General features: G+C 38.1%; 1 protein-coding gene and 1 long non-coding RNA gene across 2 annotated transcripts in view; one reads left to right on the forward strand and one right to left on the reverse strand.

Moving 5' to 3' along the window:
• The first annotated feature begins 7,268 nt into the window (after positions 1-7,268).
• LOC123876750 lies at positions 7,269-24,519 on the forward strand. The gene is made up of 3 exons (XR_006798416.1): positions 7,269-7,279; positions 10,111-10,115; positions 24,463-24,519. It is a non-coding gene; the product is annotated as an uncharacterized LOC123876750 (long non-coding RNA).
• Positions 12,802-26,430, reverse strand: part of LOC123876732 (atrial natriuretic peptide receptor 2-like) — a 47,153-nt gene continuing 33,524 nt past the window's right edge. Inside the window, exons 3-8 of the mRNA XM_045923063.1 lie at positions 23,374-23,518; positions 22,928-23,077; positions 22,450-22,642; positions 15,350-15,524; positions 14,286-14,476; positions 12,802-14,109 (exon numbers count right to left, since the gene is read on the reverse strand). Of these exons, the coding sequence (XP_045779019.1) occupies positions 13,594-14,109; positions 14,286-14,476; positions 15,350-15,524; positions 22,450-22,642; positions 22,928-23,077; positions 23,374-23,518 (1,370 nt within the window). The 3' untranslated portion in view covers positions 12,802-13,593. The remainder of the gene's footprint in view (positions 14,110-14,285; positions 14,477-15,349; positions 15,525-22,449; positions 22,643-22,927; positions 23,078-23,373; positions 23,519-26,430) is intronic.

A 26,430-nucleotide genomic window follows, 5' to 3' on the forward strand; every position in this document is an offset into this window, starting at 1 on the left:
CCCACGCACCCTACTTTATTAACCTCAACTACCCCGTTTTTACAAAAAATGATATGGATGTTGTTTTCAGAGTTTTCCAGGGTGCTGATTTTGATAACGACATTTATTTTTAAATCCAAGATGGCGGGCGTGCACTTTTTAAGAAAAAAATTGATATAAGTGTCGTTTTATGGGGTTTTCGGGGTAATTTGTGTATCTTAATAAAAAAAATCGGTTTAATACAACTCATAAACCTAACCACGTCACGCGAGCTGCTTTAGCAGCTCGCGCACCGAGCAAAATACTAGTTATACTATATATAGCTCGATTACCACTCACTGACTCACTCATTGACATAATTGTTCTCCTAGAAAGAGAAGGAAAATGATATAGTGATGTAGGGGAGATGTGTTCGGATGGGGGATTCGACTGGGGAAAAATTATGACATTTCGGAAAAACAAGATGGCGGCCGATGTGATTTTTGCAGCTCCGTTGTTTTCCAACCGATTTCATCGAATTTTACAATCTTTAAAGAAAGTAGTAAACGGTTAATAGAAAATGTGAAAAAAATTGGAAAAACAAGATGGCGGCCGAACCGTAGCGTTTTGAAAATTTTGAATTTTCGACCCCGAACCGCGGCGCCACAGATCCAAGACGGGGTAGTCGAGGATAACTATTTTTTCGTGTTTCGCCCATGATTATCCTGTATTTTGACAGAACGGGAGTGGTTTTAAAAAATTCAAGATGGCGGCTGTCATGGCGGCCGTTTTGTTCGAGGTACGAAAAAACGCAATTTTAAAAGTTAAATATCTCAAAGTTGGCAACATCGGAGCGATTCGGCTTCTATGAAGCGGTTGTACGTATAGACTCGAGATATAGATCGGTGGGAAAAAATTACCCCATTTTTAGGGAAATTTCAAGATTTTCGGGAAATTGTAAAAAATCGAAATACGCACTTTTAGCAAAATCCGAGTATGAGTAATTACGTGTTTTGCTCGTACAAATGACATTTGGGTATTTTTGTCACCGGAGACTGGCAACACTGGAATTTATCAAAGTAAAAGTGATTTTCGACACGGTCTTTTTCACGGTATCCCCTTTCGCGTGGGTGCGAGCGAGAGGAAAGATTGAAACGTCATCGGGCGCGGTATATCCTGTAGTTAATAGGAAAATTATGAAACCGTGTAAAATCTTTCTGTGAAACGAGTTGGCGGCCATTTTGTATTTTTTTTTATTTTTCGAAATTTTGACCACGTTTTTGAGGCAGTTGGCAACATTTTGGAAAGTCGATATGTACGAATCGATTGTGTATCTCGGCTGGCAGTATGGAGATATGTAACCGGTGTTGCCACTTTAGGGGAGATTTTCGAGATTTTCAACTAAAAAACTCCTGTAAAATTTTGTATGAAAATATTTTTTTTCACTGATGGTGTCAGATAGAAAACAAAAACTTAGTAAGCCAAAATTATGGAGAGAGCTGATGATTGAGGATATCGGAAACGCGTGAAGGGCCCGCTTAAGGTATTGAAGATAGGTGGGGGGTGCTCGAGCAAATGTCATTCATGACGTCATCCAATTGCCAAAAAGCTGGAAAAAAATTCAAAATGGCGAAGAAAAGATGGCCGCCATACAAATTTCGCCGGTGTCCAGCTCGGAGGGTATAAAAGATGGAAGTGTGGTTTCAAGGCAAGAGATGATCAGGGTCCGAAGGTCTACTCGATGAATAGAAAAAAAAATCAAAATGGCGGAATTTATTTTTCCATACATTTTGTATGGCGAATATTGAATGCCTCATTCTCCTAGAAAGAGACGGAAAACGATACGATAATGTAGGGGAGATATGTTCAAGTGCACGACATGAGTAGGGAAAAATTATGACATTTCAGAAAAACAAGATGGCGGCCGACGTGATTTTTGCAACACTTTTGTTTTCCAACCGATTTCGCTGAAACTCACTACCTTTGAAGAAAGTACCAAACGATTAATAGAAAAAGTGGAAAATTTTGGAAAAACAAGATGGCCGTCGTACAAATTTCGTCGGTGTCGATCTCGGAAGGTATAAAAGATAGAAGAGTGGTTTCTTGGCAAAAGATGATCAGGGTCCGAAGGTCTACTCGGTGGAACAAACTCTGCATGCTCGCGGACCACTTTAGTGGTCCGCGCACCCACGCACCCTACTAAATTATTATCCTAATCTACAAAAAATAATATGGATGTCATTTTCAGGGTTTTCCAGGGTGCTGATTTTGATAATGACATTTATTTTCAAATCCAAGATGGCGGACTTACATTTTCTACAAAAAATAGAAATGCCTGTCATTTTATGGGGTTTTTCGGGGTGAATTATGTATCTTAATAAATCAATTTGGTTTTATTTAATAAAGTTAACCTTACCACGTCACGTGAGCTGCTTTAGCAGCTCGCGCACCGAGCAAAAACTAGTTATACTATATATAGCTCGATTACCACTGACTGACTCACTCACTCATTGACATAATTGTTCTCCTAGAAGGAGACGGAAAATGATATAATGATGTGGGGGAGTTGTGTTCGGTTTCGGGAACCCTCTGGGGAAAAATTATGACATTTCGGAAAAACAAGATGGCGGCCGACGTGATTTTTGCAGCTCCGTTGTTTTCCAACCGATTTCGTTGAATTTTGCAATCTTTGAAGAAAATAGTAAACGTTTAATGGGAAATGTAGAAAAAATTGGAAAAACAAGATGGCGGCCGAGCCGTAGCGTTTTGAAAATTTCTATTTTTCGACCCCGAACCGCGGCGCCACAGATCCGAAACGGGAAATTGAAACTAATAATTTTTTTCTTGTTTCGTCTACGATTATCCTGAATTTTGACGGAATGGGAGTGGTTTTTAAAAATTCAAGATGGCGGCTGTTGTGGCGGCCATTATGTTAGAGGTACGAAAAAACGCAATTTTAAAAGTTAAATATCTCAAAGTTGGCAACATCGGAGCGATTCGGCTTCTATGAAGCGATTGTACGTATAGTTTCGAGGTATAGATTGAAGGAAAAAAATTACCCCATTTTTTGGGGAAATTTCAAGATTTTCGGGAAATTGTAAAAAATCGAAATACGCACTTTTAGCAAAATTCGAGTATGAGCGATTACGTGTTTTGCTCGTGCAAATGACATTTAGGTATTTCCGTCGCCGAGAACTGGCAACACTGGAATTTATCGAAGCAAAAGTGATTTTCGACATTGTCTTTTTTCAGGGACGATCATTTCGCGTGGGTGCGAGCGAGATGAAAGATTGAAACGTCATCGGGAGCGGTATATCCTGTAGTTAATGGGAAAGTTGTACAACGATGTAATTTATTTCTGCAAAACGAGTTGGTGGCCATTTTGTAATTTTTTGAATTTTTCGAAATTTTGATCACGTTTTTGAGGCAGTTGGCAACATTTTGGAAAGTCAATATGTATGAATCGATTGTGTATCTCGGCTGGCAGTATGGAGATATGCAACCGGTGTTGCCACTTTTGGGGAGATTTTCGAGATTTTCAACTAAGAAACTCCTGTAAAATTTTGTATGAAAATTTTTTTTTTCACTGATGGTGTCAGATACAAAACAAAAACTTAGTAAGCCAAAATTATGGAGAGAGCTGATGATTGAGGATATCGGAAACGGGTGAAGGGCCCGCTTAAGGTATTGAAGATAGGTGGGGGGTGCTCGAGCAAATGTCATTCATGACGTCATCCAATTGCCAAAAAGCTGGAAAAAAATTCAAAATGGCGAAGAAAAGATGGCCGCCATACAAATTTCGCCGGTGTCCAGCTCGGAGGGTATAAAAGATGGAGGTGTGGTTTCTTGGCAAGAGATGATCAGGGTCCGAAGGCCTACTCGATGAATAGAAAAAAAATTCAAAATGGCGGATTTTTTTTCCCCATAGAAAATGTATGGCGAATATTGAATGTCTCATTCTCCTTGAAAGAGACGGAAAACGATACAATAATGTAGGACAGATGTGTTTGGCTGGTGAAAGCAAGCAGGGAAAAATTATGACATTTCAGAAAAACAAGATGGCGACCGACGTGATTTTTGCAACTCTTTTGTTTTCCAACCGATTTCGTTGAAACTCACAATCTTTGAAGAAAGTAGTAAACGATTGATAGAAAAAGTGGAATTTTTTGGAAAAACAAGATGGCCGCCGTACAAATTTCGTCGGTGTCTATCTCGGAGGCTATAAAAGATGGAAGAATGGTTTCTTGGCAAAAGATGATCAGGGTCCGAAGGTCTACTCGGTGGAACAAACTCTGCATGCTCGCGGACCACTTTAGTGGTCCGCGCACCCACGCACCCTACTAACTTATTATCCTAATTTACAAAAAATAATATGGATATCGTTTTCAGGGTTTTTCTGGGTGCTGATTTTGATAACGACATTTATTTTCAAATCCAAAATGGCGGACTTACATTTTCTACAAAAAATAGAAATGCCTGTCATTTTATGGGGTTTTTCGGGGTGAATTCTGTATCTTAATAAATGAATTTGTTTTATATAATAAAGTTAACCTTACCACGTCACGTGAGCTGCTTTAGCAGCTCGCGCACCGAGCAAAAACTAGTTATTATTATACTATATATAGCTCAATTACCACTCACTGACTCACTCACTCATTGACATAATTGTTCTCCTAGAAGGAGACGGAAAATGATATAGTGATGTAAGGGAGTTGTGTTCGGTTTCGGGAACCCTCTGGGGAAAAATTATGACATTTCGGAAAAACAAGATGGCGGCCGACGTGATTTTTGCAGCTCCGTTGTTTTCCAACCGATTTCGTTGAATTTTGCAAACTTTGAAGAAAGTAGTAAACGATTAACAAAAAATGTAGAAAAAATTGGAAAAACAAGATGGCGGCCGAGCTGTAGCGTTTTCAAAATTTTGATTTTTCGACCCCAAACCGCGGCGTCACAGATCCAAAACGGGGTAGTCGAGGATAATTATTTTTTCGTGTTTCGCCCACGATTATCCTGTATTTTGACAAAACGGGAGTGGTTTTAAAAAATTCAAGATGGCGGCTGTCGTGGCGGCCGTTTTGTTCGAGGTACGAAAAAACGCAATTTTAAAAGTTAAATATCTCAAAGTTGGCAACATCGGAGCGATTCGGTTTCTATGAAGCGGTTGTACGTATAGACTCGAGGTAAAGATCGGTGGGAAAAAATTACCCCATTTTTAGGGAAATTTCAAGATTTTCGGGAAATTGTAAAAAATCGAAATACGCACTTTTAGCAAAATCCGAGTATGAGCGATTATATGTTTTGCTCGTACAAATGACATTTGGGTATTTTTGTCACCGAAGACTGGCAACACTGGAATTTATCAAAGAAAAAGTGATTTTTGGCATGGTCTTTTTCACGGTATCCCCTTTCGCGTGGGTGCGAGCGAGAGGAAAGATTGAAACGTCATCGGGAGCGGTATATCCTGTAGTTAATAGGAAAATTATGAAACCGTGTAAAATCTTTCTGTGAAACGAGTTGGCGGCCATTTTGTATTTTTTTTCATTTTTCGAAATTTTGACCACGTTTTTGAGGCAGTTGGCAACATTTTGGAAAGTCAATATGTATGAATCGATTGTGTATCTCGGCTGGCAGTATGGAGTTATGCAACCGGTGTTGCCACTTTTGGGGAGATTTACGAGATTTTCAACTAAGAAACTCCTGTAAAATTTTGTATGAAAATTTTTTTTTTCACTGATGGTGTCGTATAGAAAACAAAAAGTTAGTAAGCCAAAATTATGGAGAGAGCTGATGATTGAGGGTTTCGGAGACGGGTGGAGGGCCCGCTTAAGGTATTGAAGATAGGTGGGGGGTGCTCGAGCAAATGTCATTCATGACGTCATCCAATTGCCAAATAGCTGGAAAAAAATTCAAAATGGCGAAGAAAAGATGGCCGCCATACAAATTTCGCCGGTGTCCAGCTCGGAGGGTATAAAAGATGGAGGTGTGGTTTCTTGGCAAGAGATGATCAGGGTCCGAAGGTCTACTCGATGAATAGAAAAAAAATTCAAAATGGCGGAATTTATTTTTACATACATTTTGTATGGCGAATATTGAATGTCTCATTCTCCTAGAAAGAGACGGATAACGATACGATAATGTAAGGGAGATATGTTTTGGTGCGCGATATGAGTAGGGAAAAATTATGACATTTCAGAAAAACAAGATGGCGGCCTATATGATTTTTGCAACTCTTTTGTTTTCCAACCGATTTCGTTGAAACTCGCAATCTTTAAAGAATGTAGTAAACGATTAATAGAAAAAGTGGAAAATTTTGGAAAAACAAGATGGCCGCCGTACAAATTTCGTCGGTGTCTATCTCGGAGAATATAAAAGATGGAAGACTGGTTTCTTGGCAAAAGATGATTAGGGTCCGAAGGTCTACTCGGTGGAAATAATCCTGCATGCTCGCGGACCACTTTAGTGGTCCGCGCACCCACGCACCCTACTTTATTAACCTCAACTACCCCGTTTTTACAAAAAATGATATGGATGTCGTTTTCAGAGTTTTCCAGGTTGCTCATTTTGATAACGACATTTATTTTGAAATCCAAGATGGCGGACATGCATTTTTTAAGAAAAAAATCGATATGGGTGTCGTTTTATTGTGTTTTCGCGGTTAATTTTGTATCTTAATAAATACTATCGTTTTAATACTTGTCAACCCAACCACGTCACGCGAGCTGCTTTAGCAGCTCGCGCACCGAGCAAAACACTAGTTATACTATATATAGCTCGATTACCACTCACTGACTGACTCATTGACATAATTGTTCTCCTAGAAAGAGAAGGAAAATGATATAGTGATGTAGGGGAGTTGTGTTCGGTTTCGGGAACCCTCTGGGGAAAAATTATGACATTTTAGAAAAACAAGATGGCGGCCGACGTGATTTTTGCAGCTCCGTTGTTTTCCAACCGATTTCGTCGAATTTTGGAAACTTTGAAGAAAGTAGGAAACGATTAATGGGAAATGTTGAAAAAGTTGAAAAAACAAGATGGCGGCCGAGCCGCAGCGTTTTGAAAATTTTGATTTTTCGACCCCGAACCGCGGTGCCACAGATCCGGAACGGGGTAATCGAGGATTATTATTTTTTCTGGTTTCGCCCACGATTATCCTGTATTTTGACAGAACGGGAGTGGTTTTTAAAAATTCAAGATGGCGGCTGTCGTGGAGGCCGTTTTGTTCGAGGTACGAAAAAACGCAATTTTAAAAGTTAAATATCTCAAAGTTGGCAACATCGGAGCGATTCGGTTTCTATGAAGCGATTGTACGTATAGACTCGGGGTATAGATTGGAGGAAAAAAATTACCCCACTTTTAGGGAAATTTCAAGATTTTCGGGAAATTGTAAAAAATCGAAATACGCACTTTTAGCAAAATCCGAGTATGAGCGATTACGTGTTTTGCTCGTACAAATGACATTTGGGTATTTTTGTCGCCGGAGACTGGCAACACTGGAATTTATCAAAGAAAAAGTGATTTTTGGCATGGTCTTTTTCACGGTATCCCCTTTCGCGTGGGTGCGAGCGAGAGGAAAGATTGAAACGTCATCGGAAGCGGTATATCCTGTAGTTAATAGGAAAATTATGAAACCGTGTAAAATCTTTCTGTGAAACGAGTTGGCGGCCATTTTGTATTTTTTTTAATTTTTCGAAACTTTGATCACGTTTTTGAGGCAGTTGGCAACATTTTGGAAAGTCGACATGTATGAATCGATTGTGTGACTCAACCGGCAGTATCGAAATATGTAAACAGTGTTGCCACATTTGGGGAGATTTTCGAGATTTTCCCCAAAAACTCCTCCTGTAAAATTTTGTATGAAATTTTTTTTTTTCACTGATGGTTTCGTATAGAAAACAAAAAAAAAATCGAGGAAAAATTTGGAAATAGCTGATGATCGAAGATGTCGGAGACGGGTGAAGGGTCCGCTCAAGGTATTGAAGATAGGTGGGGGGTGCTCGACCAAATGTCATTCATGACGACATCCAATTGCCAAAAAGCTGAAAAAAAATTCAAAATGGCGAAGAAAAGATGGCCGCCATACATATTTCGCCGGTGTCCAGCTCGGAGGGTATAAAAGATAGAAGTGAGGTTTCTGGGCAAGAAATGATCAGGGTCCAAAGGTCTACTTGATGAATAGAAAAAAAATTCAAAATGGCGGATTTTTTTTCCCCATAGAAAATGTATGGCGAATATTGAATGTCTCGTTCTCCTAGAAAGAGACGGAAAACGATACATTGATGTATGGAAGATATGTTCGGATGCGCGATATGAGTAGGGGAAAATTATGACATTTCAGAAAAACAAGATGGCGGCCGACGTGATTTTTTTACAACTCTTTTGTTTTCCAACCGATTTCGTTGAAACTCGCAATCTTTGAAGAATGTAGTAAACGATTAATAGAAAAAGTGGAAAATTTTGGAAAAACAAGATGGCCGCCGTACAAATTTCGTCGGTGTCTATCTCGGAGGCTATAAAAGATGGAAGAGTGGTTTCTTGGCAAAATATGATCAGGGTCCGAAGGTCTACTCAGTGGAATAAACTCTGCATGCTCGCGGACCACTTTAGTGGTCCGCGCACCCACGCACCCTACCTTATTAACCTCAACTACCCCGTTTTTACAAAAAATGATATGAATGTCGTTTTCAGGGTTTTCCAGGGTGCTGATTTTGATAATGACATTTATTTTGAAATCCAAGATGGCGGACATGCACTTTTTAAGAAAAAACTCGATATGGGTATCGTTTTATGGTGTTTTTGGGGTGAATTTTGTATCTTAATAAAAAAAATCGGTTTAATACAACTCATAAACCTAACCACGTCACGCGAGCTGCTTTAGCAGCTCGCGCACCGAGCAAAACACTAGTTATTATACTATATATAGCTCGATTACCACTCACTGACTCACTGACTCATTGACATAATTGTTCTCCTAGAAGGAGACGGAAAATGATATAGTGATGTGGAGGAGTTGTGTTCGGTTTCGGGAACCCTCTGGGGAAAAATTATGACATTTCAGAAAAACAAGATGGCGGCCGACGTGATTTTTGCAGCTCCGTTGTTTTCCAACCGATTTCGTCGAATTTTGGAAACTCTGAAGAAAGTAGTAAACGATTAATGGGAAATGTCGAAAAAATTGAAAAAACAAGATGGCGGCCGAACCGTAGCGTTTTCAAAATTTTGATTTTTCGACCCCGAACCGCGGCGCCACAGATCCGAAACGGGGTAATCGAGGATAATTATTTTTTCTGGTTTCGCCCACGATTATCCTGTATTTTGACAGAACGGGAGTGGTTTTTAAAAATTCAAGATGGCGGCTGTCATGGCGGCCGTTATGTTAGAGGTACGAAAAAACGCAATTTTAAAAGTTAAATATCCCAAAGTTGGCAACATCGGAGCGATTCGGCTTCTATGAAGCGATTGTACGTATAGGCTCGAGGTATAGATCGGAGGAAAAAAATAACCCCATTTTTTGGGGAAATTTCAAGATTTTCGGGAAATTGTAAAAAATCGAAATACGCACTTTTAGCAAAATCCGAGTATGAGTGATTACGTGTTTTGCTCGTACAAATGACATTTGGGTATTTTTGTCACCGGAGACTGGCAACACTGGAATTTATCAAAGTAAAAGTGATTTTCGACACGGTCTTTTTCACGGTATCCCCTTTCGCGTGGGTGCGAGCGAGAGGAAAGATTGAAACGTCATCGGGAGCAGTATATCCTGTAGTTAATAGGAAAATTATGAAACCGTGTAAAATCTTTCTGTGAAATGAGTTGGCGGCCATTTTGTATTTTTTTTAATTTTTCGAAATTTTGATCACGTTTTTGAGGCAGTTGGCAACATTTTGGAAAGTCAATATGTACGAATCGATTGTGTATCTCGGCTGGCAGTATGGAGATATGCAACCGGTGTTGCCACTTTTGGGGAGATTTTCGAGATTTTCAACTAAGAAACTCCTGTAAAATTTTGTATGAAAAATTTTTTTGCACTGATGCTGTCGTATAGAAAACAAAAACTTAGTAAGCCAAAATTATGGAGAGAGCTGATGATTGAGGATATCGGAGACACGTGAAGGGCCCGCTTAAGGTATTGAAGATAGGTGGGGGGTGCTCGAGCAAATGTCATTCATGATGTCATCCAATTGCCAAAAAGCTGAAAAAAAATTCAAAATGGCGAGGAAAAGATGGCCGCCATACAAATTTTGCCGGTGTCCAGCTCTAAGGGTATAAAAGATGGAAGTGGGGTTTCGTGGAAGAAGATGATCAGGATCCGAAGGTCTACTCGATGAATAGAAAAAAAAATCAAAATGGCGGAATTTATTTTTCCATACATTTTGTATGGCGAATATTGAATGCCTCATTCTCCTAGAAAGAGACAAGAAACGATACGATGATGTTCGGGAGATATGTTCAAGTGCACGACATGAGTAGGGAAAAATTATGACATTTCAGAAAAACAAGATGGCGGCCGACGTGATTTTTGCAACACTTTTGTTTTCCAACCGATTTCGCTGAAACTCACTATCTTTGAAGAAAGTACCAAACGATTAATAGAAAAAGTGGAAAATTTTGGAAAAACAAGATGGCCGTCGTACAAATTTCGTCGGTGTCCATCTCGGAAGGTATAAAAGATAGAAGAGTGGTTTCTTGGCAAAAGATGATCAGGATCGGAAGGTCTACTCGGTGGAACCAACTCTGCATGCTCGCGGACCACTTTAGTGGTCCGCGCACCCACGCACCCTACTAAATTATTATCCTAATTTACAAAAAATAATATGGATATCGTTTTCAGGGTTTCCAGGGTGCTGATTTTGATAATGACATTTATTTTCAAATCCAAGATGGCGGACTTACATTTTCTACAAAAAATAGAAATGCCTGTCATTTTATGGGGTTTTTCGGGGTGATTTATCTTAATAAATCAATTTGGTTTTATATAATAAAAAAGTTAACCTTACCACGTCACGTGAGCTGCTTTAGCAGCTCGCGCACCGAGCAAAACACTAGTTCTATTATAGAAGTGAGAAATTACTCGTAGTAAGATTTTAAATCTTTAGAGAAAATATGAAAAGGATGATACTTGAGTATATTTTTATTTAGAAATATTGTAATACTAGCGTTCGTCCACGGCTCCGTTTGGTGAAAATATAAATACTCTTTATTCGCTATCCTGTGGGAATTTCGAAAAATCCAGCCTTGTTTCTCGTCCACATTATAAAAGGAAATTGTTCCCAGAGGTGCACGGTTTCAGCTTTCTAGATCAATGTCGAATAATATTGGCGTCACTCAGAAAAGCAGGTATTATTTAAATATTTTTATCGAATTATTGGAATGTCCTCTCCAAAACCAACACAAAAAAAACACAAGTTTAATGTGCAAGGTTATCCGAGAGTTTTAATCTAAACAAACTAATGCCAAAATAAATAATTTAATTAGAGCGTGATTGCTATCACAACATCTAATTATCCAGTTCACAACCCAAATACCGAAAATATGCGATATCGCTCCGAATCTCAGAAGGAGACTGAACTAAAACCTTCAAAACACCCGTATTTATGCAAGTTCAATCTTGTTGGCCTCCTAGCAACAGATTGTATGACATCGAATGAGCGAAATATCGATTTTATCAAACTACCTGCATTAGATAAATTAATAATTCTATATTATTTTTGACAACTCAAATCAATTTTTAAAAATAACCTTACAATAAGTTACGACATCCATGCGAAAAAACCAAGTAATTTTTTGTTCAACCCGAGACTCGAACACGGAGCTTCACGACCTGCAGGCAAATAATCCACTACACCTACGAAGCCATCTACATCTAGTGTATATAGATACCTTAGCATATATAGATACATTGGGAGTCTAAACTCCATCAGTCTTCCGAACAAAAATGATTAGAATCTTATAGCATAAAATACCATGCAGTCGTAACCACAGTTAAATGCTTGTCCTATTATTGTAATTCTTGTTGAAAATTATTTAGATATTCATCACGATTACGCCATCTCGCCGTTAATGCCTCTTCGGTCATCCTCCATTGCTCTAATATGCCTGTTTATGGGCCATTTAAGGCTAATTTAATTCTATGCAATTAAATTTGAGGCCTCTAATAAAATTACTTATCGGTTTCATTGCGAGCCGTATATCAAGCCTGAAATTAATTGAGTTTCAGTGGTAATGGAACATAATGAAATTTCTTGCGAAAAGCCCAATTTGATTATAGGTCATTTGACCTTTTCATGATGGAGTCTTTTCAATAGGTACTATAAAGAAAAGTCCTGACTCACGCACTGACTGACTCATCAACGCCCAGCCCAAAACCTTGGGATCTAGAAAGCTAAAATTCTGCATATTGTTGGAAAGATTTCCTTTGATATGTAAATATGGAATAATGCAGGATTTTTCAAAATTCCCACGGGATAGGGAATAAGAGTATTTATTTTATATTTTTGCCGAGCGTAACTACGGTCAGTCGCTTATCAGGCGTTAAAAAAGCAGTCCCACATAATGATGAAAATGATGGATGCTCGAAACTACAGAACAGAAAATAAAACATTATTCTGTTCCGTATTTGAAATTAATTGACCATTTTAAGACAATAATAATTTAATGTACCTAATTAAATTGATGTTACATTTGAAAAAGAGAATGATATTGACCTTGACCTGACAGTCATTGCACTCCTCTGATAAAATATAACTTTTATGAATTGTGAACAGAAAAAAAACACACATGTTTTAAACATTTATTTACCCACATATTTTATTTGTGATTTGACAGATTGTTTCTAACTTTAAGGAACTTGAAATAATTACACATATACATATAATTAAAAGTTAAAATAAACAACTCACAGCTCTTATAAAAATCTTGCACTAAGTAACAACGTTATCACAATAAAACACCTACGACTACAATGACTAGAATCTTTGAAACCTCAAATGAAACGTTAATACATTATAATATTCCGTCTGACTTAACGACAAACAAATAACAGCAATAAATGCTCTAAACAAGTAAATTAATAAACTTTTAACATTTAAAAAATAGACAAAAGCCAAGTTGGTAGTTATAGCACGTGAGCCAAGTAAACAACTTCACTCGAGTTTACAATAATTGTTAAGTATGTACACAAGACTTAAAAAGGTACGGAAGTACAAAAGGTTAGTAAAAATACTACAGGGACTAGTGTAAAATACAATAGTTATCTGAAATCTTCTATATTCACAAAAATTCTCACTACTGCTTTCTGTTCTGTCGCTTTTGTGTTGCGACGTTTTACAAGTATATTAATATATTTTATTTCGTCTACATTATAATCTAAATTATTATACTTATTCTAAAATTCGGAGTAGGTTCTTTGGTCACCCACAATAAAAACTACATCTAACGTTATTCATAACATTAGTAAAGATCTATCATTTTATAAGTAAAATTCTTATGTCATTGACTAGTCCGTTACTTTACGTGCTTTGCACTACATTATAATACTACTTTGAATACACATTAATATATATTTTAAATAAATAATTAAAGTGATTGAGATCATTTAACTCCTCTCTGAAACATAGAGATCATTCTTAGATTCAGTCTTCACTTTTTACCAGTTTCGCCTTTTGTATTCTTTATAGCTTCATTCGTATTATTCATAGTATTGTTCAACCTGTTAACGACGTCTCGCACTTTTCCTTTGTTTATTACGAGCTCTTTATCATACGTAGGAGTAATTAGGCCTTTTTTGTTACCATTGCATACTGGTTTATAACTATTTAACACTGCAGCCATAGTTGCGCTTTGAGATAATCTGAATTCTCTTACAGCGTTATCTATATTGTTGATAAGATCCTTAGCTACAAAAGTCGCTATTTCATGTTTTATGCGTTCCCTTTCTGTTATAATTTCCTGTGGTTTGTTGTCTTTAGTGCCATTTCTTTCAGGACTTTGACTGTGTGTCAATGAATGAGATGCTGGGCTATCAGGTCCTTGGAATGTGATGCTCGGGTTGTTTATAATTGTATTTTCATTATGAAGGACTTCGTTTGTGGTTTTACTATCGTTCTGTCCTGATTTTTCACCTAGTAACCAATATGTCGTCATCTTTCCCTTTCCCTGTTTACAAAGAAAGAAAATAGAAATAATTTAGAATTACTTTATGGTAATATCAACGAGACATTTCTTTTTGTGTTCTCTGTAGAAAGTTTTCAAAGATGTCAAATATCAAAGAAAGATTCGGTTGGAATATGAAACAGAAGTGGCTGCTTGAAATAAAATTTGACAAATCTTACCTTCATTATAATCTCCCCCCGGCACTCAAGTTCAAAGCAATCGTAAAGGTCAAGAACTTCTTTAGTTTTCGGGCTAACGTGAATTTTTAGTGCTTCTCCGTGAGATTCCATTCTTGATGCGGTGTTAACTGTATCACCAAACAGACAGTATCGAGGCATCTTCAAACCGACGACCCCAGCTACACATGGACCTTTATACAAAATAATTAATATAAACACACAACGTATAACAAATGTAATGTAAAGGTCTGAAATTGGATATGGGGAAATAAATAGTTCTAGGTTAGAAAAATATTAAACACGAATTTCTACTCTAAAAGATCTATTTATTATTGTTCCATTTACAAATATAGTAGTCGAGACATGTACGTTTATTTTCTTAATTTTATTACAAATGGTATTTCGTACTTCTAGTAAAACTGCTATTTGCTAATAGATCTCAAACAAGCTACAAATTAGGTTTTAAATTAGCTTAACAAGGCACGATCTCGCCCAAGTTCGTTAAAATTAGTGTTTGCTAACACAATTAACGAACTTATAGCATTCTGAACAAGTGGTCTGTAAACGCTGTGACATTGATAAATAATATGTAAGAAGAATTCTAAATTCTATTACCAAAAGCTTAGCACGACCTGCGCCAATTTGCGAGAAAATTCGTCACCATAGTAAGCGAGAATTCCATGTATGGGTAAATTAACACTGCCTCTAGTGGATCATACGAACAGTCGGACAAGTTCAATTTTCCATACAAATTGGCCGACTATATTAGTTAATCAATCTCCTTATTTAGACACATCGTCTTTCTCTTTAATAACAAAAAGTTTATATTTGGTTTTAGTTTGGTGTTATTTTAGTTTTACCTATTTCAACCTGAGAAAAAATAATAAAAACTCAACAAAAAAAAATCTTGAATGAATGAACTAATTAATTGTACCTTTATCATTATATACTCCAATTAATTTTTTATTAATTTTACTTTTTATTTTATATGTTTTCGAATGCCTTCTGAATTCTGACGCATCACCTAACACAGTAGTTTAGCTGTACAATAAGAGATTACATACCTGAATGCATTCCGATTCTAAGGAGCAATCTCTCTCCAGGCCTGTGAGGAACTGTCTTTACCCGCACCGCTCGAAGGAGGGCAAGGGACATCCGAGCTATTTCAGCTGCATGACGGTTGCCATTGCGCATCGGTAATCCAGATACCACCATGTATGCGTCACCAATTGTCTCCACCTAATAACCAGACAAGAAAACGAAGAACAAATCCATACTTATCCATACTTCCATACTAATATTATAAATGCGAAAGTGTGTCTGCCTGTCTTTCTGTCTGTCTGTCTGTCTGTCAGTCTGTCAGTCTGTCTGCTACGTTTTCACGGTCCAACCACTGAACCGATTTTAATGAAATTTGGTACAGACTTGGGATACATCATGGGGAAGGACATAGGCTACTTTTTATCCCGGAAAATTGAAGAGTTCTTACGGGATTTAAAAAAAAACCAAAATCCACGCGGGTGAAGCCGCGGGCATCCTCTAGTGTTTAATAAAAGCGGGCGTTACTTTTACGGAAGTCTATGATACACAAGGAACGACATGCTAAATTCGCTATTATAGTCCGCTAAAGTTGATAAACCTGTAAGATACAACCTGCAGCATGCGGTATAATATGCAACGTAGCGTTTGCATACGTGGCATGCAAAAAAGCACTACATCAAGTAAGCAAGACTCAACACCACATAAATCTATAAAACACTCGATTTACGATTCACTCCAATACCAGAGCATCCTCAGGAGTGTAGACTATTGCAATTGTGCATTGTAGAGTCTACATCTCCTGAAGATACGCCGGTATTGGAGTGAAACATATATATGTAAGTATGTATATACTTTATTGCACCACAAATTGCAGGTTACAACAAGTGTAAATTAAAAATTTATAACATCTGTACAGGTATATTTGTACAGATATTTGATGTATATATATAGCGCCGTGTTCTCTACCAGGGTAGAAAGAAAAACAAAAGAAATGAACACTAAAAAATATATATATTATAATTCACAATTTTAAGTTACAATTTCTTTGGAAACAACAACACGCTACAAGAGGCTAGGGGCAACTAACGAATTACGCTACGTCGTGGCACGCGTAGCCTCTAAAATGATTACTCGCTAGTGCCTCTACATCACACCACCCCAAATTTTTATCTTAATAAAAATTAAACAAATACAAATTTCCGCAACCTTAATTTTATTTCACAATATTCGTTCTTCATTTTTCGACAACCCTAGCAATGTTTCCGATCCGCTTACCCAACAAATCATAATTTAAACACGTCACCCAGTTAAAGTGTTCCTTTGATTCGATACATGGTACATCTCTTAACACATCATACTTGAGATGAGGTCACTACAACTTGAGCGGGTGGCGACGGGGTCGCTGTGGCAATACCACGTTCAATTGTTGCTATTCCCACGCCATCCAGCCTTCGTTGCACTCAACGCTTCGAATGTTGGTTACATTACATTTTACATTTACACACTATCCAATAAATTATAACAATCGTCAACCACTCTAACACTCTCAATAATAAGGTTTAGTTATGACTTCTAATAAAAAATAATACATGAATAAAATAAAAAATAATATATGCGGATCGGGGCCATTTTACAATACTTATTTCGTAATACTTATTGCTTAATTGCTAGTTGATACTCAAATTATTCTACTGATACCTAACGGGCGTTTTGCTGACTCTCCCACTCCGAGTAGTACGGATTGTATGAGTCGGCAAAACGTCATCGTCGCTAAATCTACATTTTTTCTTACATGACGTTTCACCCCGCGTTTGTCGTGGATTTTCGATATCCAGGACAAAAGCCGGTTTCAACCTGTCAATAGAAATAAGGGCCTGTCTATTGGGTAACTGTACTAAGTATGCTTTTTCCAACCGCTTTATGACGTCATAGGGACCGTCATACGGTGGTTGTAGACACTTACGCATTACATCGTTTCTAACAAAAACTTTTTTACAGTCTTTTAAAGCAGGGTGCACAAAAATAGTTCGAGAGTCTCTCTGTGTCTCGGGTTTCGGTCTTAAATTACTAATTACCTGTTTCAACTGCTTTAGGTACTCCTCACCGTCCGTTATCTTACTATCCGATGGTTCGAAAAATTCTCCAGGGAGCCTCAGAGTTCGCCCAAAGGTTAATTCCGCGGCACTTACCCCTGTGTCACTGCGTGGTGCTGCACGCAGTCCCATCATAATGGTGTGCATTTCTTCAACCCACGATCTATTGTCCTTTAATCTCGCCATTAAGGCGGCCTTAAAACTACGATGCCATCGTTCGATCATGCCATTACTTTGTGGATGGTACGGTGTCGTCCTAAACTTATGAACCCCTAAATATTTCATTAACTGTCTAAAGAGATTGCTTTCAAATTGCTTTCCTTGATCTGAGCTCAAATTAATAAAACACCCATGTCTAGTAATCCATCCTTCATACACGAGTTTGGCTACTGTCTTCGCACAAATATCTTTAATTGGAAATGCTTCCGGCCAACCCGTTTCTCTATCTATCATTGTAAGACAATACCTGTAGCCTTCCTCTGAAATAGTGAATGGACCTGTAATGTCAATGTGTAAATGACACATTCTATCTACTTTTGCAAATTGCCCTAAAGGTGACATAGTGTGTCTGTGAACCTTTGCTTTTTGACACTCTATGCACGACCTAGCCCAAATACCTATGTCTTTATTCATCCCAGGCCAAAAATAATTATTAGTTACCATTTTCCTTGTTGTTCTAATGCCAGGATGGCTGATGTTATGTATTGCTTCGTATGCGATACGCCTAAACTGTTTTGGTAAGTAAGGCCTAGCCTTATCGCCTCGCAAGTTACAAACAATGGGCTTATTTACACTCGGCAAGTCAATTTTTATTAGTCTCGTGTTACCGTTTTTTGTTCCTAGCAATTCTGTGAGCTCTTTGTCGTTCGTTTGCGCAATAGCCACTTCTGTGAAGTCAAGTACAGACGGGCACGAAATTGTTTCAACGCGCGATAACGCGTCCGCGGGCGCGTTCTCTTCGCCTTTTGTATAGCGTATATCCGTCGTGAACTCACTAATAAATAATAACTGACGGGTCCTTCGCGGCGTTTCTTTACTACTACTTAGCTTTTTAAACGCAAACGTTAACGGCTTATGATCTGTATACAAAACGAGATCTCTACCTTCGAACATGTTCCTAAAATATTGCACTGACAAATAAAGCGAAAGTAACTCCCTGTCGTAGGTACTGTACTTTTGTTGCGTGTCAGTCAATTTTTTCGAAAAATAACCTAACGGAACCCATTCGTTATTTACTCTTTGTTGCAATGTGCCTCCAACACAAGTATTTGACGCGTCTGCCATTATAGCAAGCACTTGACCTGTTATCGGATACGCTAACAAAGCAGCGTTCTGTAAATTCAACTTGCATTGTTCGAAAGCTTGAATAGCACTTTCTGTCCACACTATACTACTTTTGTCACGTTTCTTTGCTCCGTGAAGATACTTATTTAATTCAGCTTGATATTCGGCTGCCTGACGCAAATGACTTCTATAGAAATTTACCATGCCCAGAAATCTACGAAGTTCCTCTACCGTTTTCGGTCTGGGAAAGTCTACAATTGCTTGGACCTTGCTTGGCAACGGCCTTAAGCCACTGGCTGAGACCTCATGACCCAGAAACTCAACTTTATCCTGCGAAAATGCACACTTTGCTAAATTAATAGTCAGCCCAACTTGTTGTAATCTTTCAAAAACGGCCTCTAAATGTTTTTCGTGAAGCGAACTATTTTCGCTAGCTATTATTAAATCATCTAAGTATGAAAAAACAAATTCTGCTTTATAATTCGCACAATCCGGGTTATTTTGTTGAAAATTTGCCTCTAAATCCTGTAAGACATAATTATTCATGAAACGTTGAAACGTCTGTGCTGCGTTTCTTAAACCGAAAGACATACATGGCCATTCAAACAAACCAAAAGGTGTAATGATAGCTGTTTTCTCCACGTCATCCTCTGCTATCGGAATAAAATGATACGCTCGGTTAATATCAATCCTGCTAAATACTTTCTTATCGGCTAAAATAAACGTAAAATCCTTTATGTGAGGAATTGGGTATCTATCAGGCTTCGTAATTGCATTCAGCGCTCTATAGTCTCCACACGGCCTTATATTACCATCTTTTTTAGGTACAACATGTAGAGGACTCGCCCACGCACTCTTTGACGGGCGGCAAATACCCATTTCCTGCATAAGGCGAAATTCTTCTCTTACCTTTTTAAATCGGTCCGGCGGCAGCGGCCTTGGGCGCGCATGCACCGGAGGTCCTGAAGTCTCGATGTGGTGTCTTACGTTGTGACGTGGTGGTTCTTTGAACGTCGCTGGCTTAGTTAATTCTGGGAACCTACTTAGAAGAGAATAACATGGATGCGATTCGGCTATAGTAAAAATAGATGAATGCTCCGAGTTTACTATAGTGGAAATTACATACATGTTAGTCTCTTGATCTAACAATCGTCTATTTCTTAAGTCTACTAACAAATTATACTTAGCTAAAAAATCCGCACCTAAAATGGGTTGTTTAACGTCGGCTATTACAAAAGTCCACTTAAACGCACGACGCAATCTTAAATTTAACACTAGAGTCTTTGTTCCGAAAGTTTGTATTTCACTACCATTCGCGGCATAAAGTTTGTATTTATTATTCATTGCACTGTCACACACTGATTTATAATTTTTAGGCAACACTGAAATGTTCGCACCTGTGTCTATTAAATAACGTATGCCATTTTCCTTATCCGTAATACATAAACGGTGGTTCCCTAATTCGACGCAGGTACCCACCGGTTCCACCTGCATCTCCACTAGTTTTCCTGCTTCGTATTCCAGGTGCACGGCTGTTCGCAGCGATTAGCTCTCTGCCTGTATCTACAATGATGCACGCAGAGCCAGTCCGGGCTATCCGGGGTACGTCTGGATCTGTTTTCCTCTCGTCCTCGGGAACGCGAACGACCACGGAAACCTCCGCGACCTCGCCTGCCTCGCCAACTGTGTCTGGACCTGTCCAGCTGGTCCAACCTCGCATGGATCCTGGCTATTTCAGCTGCCATTGACGAAGTTCCGGGTACCGCCTCCTTAACTGCCACTTCTGCTACTGATTGGGACTTCATAGTTTCCATTACTTTGTCAGCAATCACGGCTAGTCTGTCTAGATCTTTGGCTTCTGTCGCAGCCAGAACGCCTCGTGCTGCTGCTGGTAGCAGGTTCTGCCATAAAACGCTTAGGGTCTCATTATTAATTTTACCCCTGGCCAGATCCTGCATCTTTCGGAGGAGGTGGCTGGGTTTCTGATCACCCAGTTCCATCTCCCCGATGAGCTTCTGTATCTGGCGGTTCTCCGACTCTTCATATATGTTCAGCAACCTTTCCTTAAGTACCTCGTACTTACGCACTTCCGGAGGATTGATAAGGATGTCCGTCACTTGTTGTATGACATCCTTACCCAGCTTGGATACCACAATATTATACTTGGATGCGTCTCCTTGTTTTTGTGGTGCCAATATTGCCTCCAGCTGGATAAACCAGACCCTAGGTTGGTCGGTCCAAAACTCCGGGATCTTCGACGTGAGAGATATCGACGCTAGATACGTGTCTTCGTCCTTCACTACTGTCGTAGGTTGCGCCATTTTTAAAGTTTTTTAGTTTTTCACTTCCTTACACGTGTTAACTTGAGTTGCCCTAGCTTACGTTACGTTACTATTTTAATAAAATTAACACGCGCTACCCTGGTAGTTCAAAGTCGGGGTCACCAATGTACAGGTATATTTGTACAGATATTTGATGTATATATATAGCGCCGTGTTCTCTACCAGGGTAGAAAGAAAAACAAAAGAAATGAACACTAAAAAATATATATATTATAATTCACAATTTTAAGTTACAATTTCTTTGGAAACAACAACACGCTACAAGAGGCTAGGGGCAACTAACGAATTACGCTACGTCGTGGCACGCGTAGCCTCTAAAATGATTACTCGCTAGTGCCTCTACAACATCCCCGACTAGTGAAGGTTACAGTAACTAGAAAAGAGCTTATAACTTTCAAACGGCTGAACCGATTTTCTTGGATTATAGCTAAGAACACTCTCGATCAAGCCACCTTTCAAACAAAAAAAAAAACTAAATTAAAATTGGTTCATTCGTTTAGGAGCTACGATGCCACAGACAGATACACAGAAACACACGTCAAACTTATAACATCCCTCTTTTTGGGTCGGGGGTTAAAAAAGAAAACCTAAAACTAGGTACAAAAACAAAACTTAAAATTTAGGTACGTACTAAGTAATTCAATTCTATTTCAGCAGCTTATTAACGAATTATTAATAGCGAAAAGCTTCTTGATCCTTGTTTAGAAATATTTTTATTTAATCTGCACTATCAATTCCTTTAAATAAAAAATCCTCCGATCTCCTATGTGGACCTTACCTATCATTGCGGCAATAATCTAGTCCAGTCTAGAAGACTAGGAGAGCGACATTTTCTAGGTTTTACAGTTAGGTATTATCAGATGTTAGTGATAATAACTGGAACCGATTATTTAACATGCTCTTTGAGGCACGGAAGAATCGAAAAGGAATGCTGGTTTAACTAACTCTAAATCCATCGCAATATTTGAATCTTGGAAGGGTGCACAGGAACTTTTCGATCTTGTCCCCCCTTCACCATTTTACCACCGAACCGCAAGACGTCGGGCGAGTTTCCATCCTTATGTCGTTGACATTCCATCTACACGCACGAAACGTTTTGCGTCTTCATTCCTCATACGCATGGCTAAGGTTTGGAATACTACCAATAAATACTAAATAAATACATACTAAATAAATAAATAAATACTAATAAATACTACCAATTACAATCCGGGTATCTTTAAAACAAGAGTGAATAGGCACCTTCTAGGTAAACGCGTCCCATCTTAGACCACATCATCACTTTCCATCAAGTGTGATTGTGGTCAAGCGCTTACCTATAGTGAATAAAAAAAAAAATCTTATACACAGGTATGAAGGTGAAGCTAAAAATCTATTGAAATTCTTAACAACTATTCAATTTACCTTATAGACGTCAAAATTTTCAATGATTGAATCGAAACTGGTGTACAAGTCGTTGAGTAAGTCAACAACTTCAAGAGGTGTGGATTCTGCTGAGAGCTGGGTGAAGCCAATTATATCGCTGAAGTAGATGGTCACTTGGTCATACGTCTCCGCCATGACGGGTTGACCCATTATTAGTTGTGAGGCCACGGATCTGATAGAAACAAATTATAGGTGTAAAGTGATTTTAATATTATCTATCATCATCACGATTAACCCATGACCGGCTCACTACCTCAGCACGGAGAATGGCTTGCCCATAGTCTAGTATTAATAAACTAAATAACTAACTAACTAACTTTAATGAGGATCCTGAGGAAGTAAAAACTGTGTCATATAATGTGTTGTAACTATATAGGCAATAGGTATGTACCTACTACGGAAGAAGTTGCGAATAAAAGCTAGTTAAAATAATTATAACATGTGTATGAGAACTTACTTAGGCAGTAACTGGTATAACAATTCTTCGCATTTTCGTTTCTCTTCCAAATAGTCTGACGTCCTTTCCTCGACGAGGGCTTCCAAATTATTTGCATACTGTTCAACTTGTGTCAGTAACATGTCCAGGCGGGTTGATGTTTCGCAGTCCCTTTAAAATAAACAAACATTCAAAATCCTTTATTCTGTAAAATATTCTGATAGATCTATACATCCTAGATGAGTAAAAGTACATCTCTTCCTAATAGATTAGATAGAAAACTTTATTGCACACAAAACATGAAATAATCAAGGCAAAACAAAGAAACTAAAAACAATTGTATGCAAGGGCGGCCTTATTGCTCAGAGCAAACTCCAACAGACAATCTTTGGTGAAAGGAGAAACTAGGTGTGTTGGTCCTCCTAATAGTGTAAGGTTTAGAGGGTGTAGTTAGAAATCCTACGTACTTGTTGATCCTATGTATGTTTTCCTTTAGAGCAGAGAAGTCCGGTCGGTCGTCATCCGGCAATGTCCAAGGTGGCTCCCCGGTGAGAGACTGACGTGGTGACACCGACAATGGTGATGTTCCTCGATTCCGCATGTCTGCATTACCTGCAAACGTCTTTCATGGATTACCTACGACTGTGAACATTTTCATTGAGCAACACTCAGGACAGGTGTAAATTAAAAATTTATAACACCGCCGACAAGTGAAGGTTACAGTAACTAGAAAAGAGCTGATAACTTTCAAATGGCTGAACCGATTTTCTTGGATTATAGCTAAAATACACTCTCGATCAACCCATCTTTCGAACAAAAACAAACTAAATTAAAATCGGTTCATTAGTTTAGGAGCTACGATGCCACAGACAGATACATAGACACACAGATACACACGTCAAACTTATAACACCCCTCTTTTTGGGTCGGGGGTTAAAAAGTATACCTCAGGAAAGTGCCCGGTTTTTCCTAGATGTAAACGCTAGCACAAGGTTCCACTAAACAATACAAACATCGGACATGTCACAAAGACACGCTTATGAATAGCAAAAGTGTGGATGAGTGCTTACAATATACACAAGCGGCTTCCATTTTGCAATAATTAATGTTCCACAAGCGTCCCACATTGTGATGTTTTGTGAATATTATTAACACAAAAGGTGCTTGGATGTTACGAAATTAATGGAACACTTTTACAATGCGATTTTTCGCTGAATAATTTTGGGAAATATCCGAGGAAGGTTTGGCCTAATTGCGACAGAGCATGAGTCGATTGTGCTGACGAAGCAGCGTTGCTTTATTCGTGAGTTCACCGTCCAGGCCTTTTCCTCTCCTCCGTTCTCTGGAGAGCATTTACAGCCATCGTGGCATGTTGGTCCAAGTTATTTTCTTACATTTCTAGTAAAAGTAGCAAACATGCTTTTCTCTTAGTCATACCTACCTATGTGGAAAGATCTGGACGCGAAAGTGTTTTTGTTTGTTGGATTGTTCTTTATTCACGTCTTATCTGAGCAACAGATTGACGTCATTTTTCATATCTACTGACAAAGACAAAGAATCAAGGTGGACTTGACATCAAAATAATAGTACCTTGTTAGAGCAAGCTAAGTGTACGGAAAAGCTCAAAAGCAAAGAGTTATAAAGACAATTATAACTCAAAATTTAAAAACCCCCGACACAAAAACCTCTATAAGAAAACTAGAAAAGAGCTGATAACTTTCTAACGGCTGAACCGATTTTCTTTGATTAAGCCACCTTTCAAACAAAAAAACTAAATTAAAATCGGTGCATTCGTTTAGGAGCTACGATGCCACAGACAGATATACAGATACACACGTCAAACTTATAACAACCCTCATTTTGGGTCGGGGGTCAAAAACACATTTTCATGTCTTTGTCATAGTTAAGCTTTTTTATGGTGGGCACAGTTGTCATCTGTGCCCAACAAATCTGACGTGTGCCTCTGCGATAGTCATTTATTGCGAATATCATACGAGTTTTTATTTAGTTCTCTGTTTTAAATTTAGTGTTTCAGAAGCAATGCACCATAAATTGTGGTGTGTAACACTCGTAGCGAGCGCAAATTAAGAAACATAATCTTTCATTCGTAAGTATGATTTGTTTTGCCGCTATCCCTTTTGGGTATACGCGTCCGTCAAGTCTACCTTGATTCTTCATCCGAGATCTACATATACCAATACCTGGACACTGACCAATTCCTAGAAACTAAAAGAGTTCTCACAGGCATTTTAAAAAACATAAATCCATGTGGGCATCATAATATTATTCTAGTAATTTAATAGGTACATCTAATTATTATCAATACTTTCGCAAGCGATCTACTTTCATAATTTAAAAAAAATAAAAATATAAATGGTGCGAAAGATGTTTCGAAACAAATTATTATAAAAATATTAGGGTCGATAGCCTTTTATCTTGAAAGAAGCGCTTAAGGTTTATGATCTAGATAAATCTCGGGAGACCGAAAGATGTTATTCAAATATTTTTATCCTGTATACAATAAAGAGAACCCATAAAAGAAAAGTTGAAAGCTCTTACAGATAATGGATATAGATATGCGTGTTTTGTAAGAGACAAGTTTATGCCTGGCATGCAACTCACGCGCCAACTATTGTAGCATGATGGTAATATGTTGAAAATCTTCACGCAAGTGCCGACAACAACTGTGCATAGATGAATGATGCGTGAATGCACATATTATAATGAACAGCCAAACATTAATTTTAGGTTTATTTAAAACTAAATGATGCCCACGATTTCATCCACGTGTTATTGTTTAAAAATCCCGTGGAAATCACGGTTTTTACGGGTTAAAGTACACATACATACACACAAATATATACACTCAATTTTGCCTTTATAATATTAGTAGTAGTAGTATCTTCTCCATGAATCAAACATTTTCTTTAAACCGTAACAGCTCTCTACCGCCAAAATGCAGAAAGATTTTTCTGAAAGTGTCACTTATCTCTTTTGGCAACGTTATAAAATGCAAAATATTTTTCACCGATAAAAGCGGATTTATCTTAGATATTGTACGTGCCATACCGGTGGTCAAAGAATTTTAGTTTGATATATATTTTATGAAATCATTCGTGCTAGACCGTGCCGACGACGGCGTATTGTAACCAGCGACACAGTCTAACTTTATTCAGTAAAGTCCAGTTTGCTTACCTATTAGATTATAAAATATAAAGTAAGGTTACGATAAACGTTAAGCTCTTGTATGATAGCCATCGCAACCGAATTCATATAATTGTAGTACCTAAAATTTCCTAAAGACATCCCAAAACCAATAAGTATTACATCAAAACATACTTAACATTTTAAACAGTGAAAATAATATGATTGATGTAGTATATATAATTGATGGAAAACCATAGAAATAAGTAAAATTTATGAAGTTTTTAAGAAGGCGTTTCTAAAAAGGCAGGTATCATAAACTTTCCTATTTTCTCTTAACACTCGCTGAAAAATAAATCAAAAAGTTTTATAAGTAGGTA

Source organism: Maniola jurtina, chromosome 22, assembly GCF_905333055.1.
Source record: "Maniola jurtina chromosome 22, ilManJurt1.1, whole genome shotgun sequence".
NCBI lineage: Eukaryota > Metazoa > Arthropoda > Insecta > Lepidoptera > Nymphalidae > Maniola > Maniola jurtina.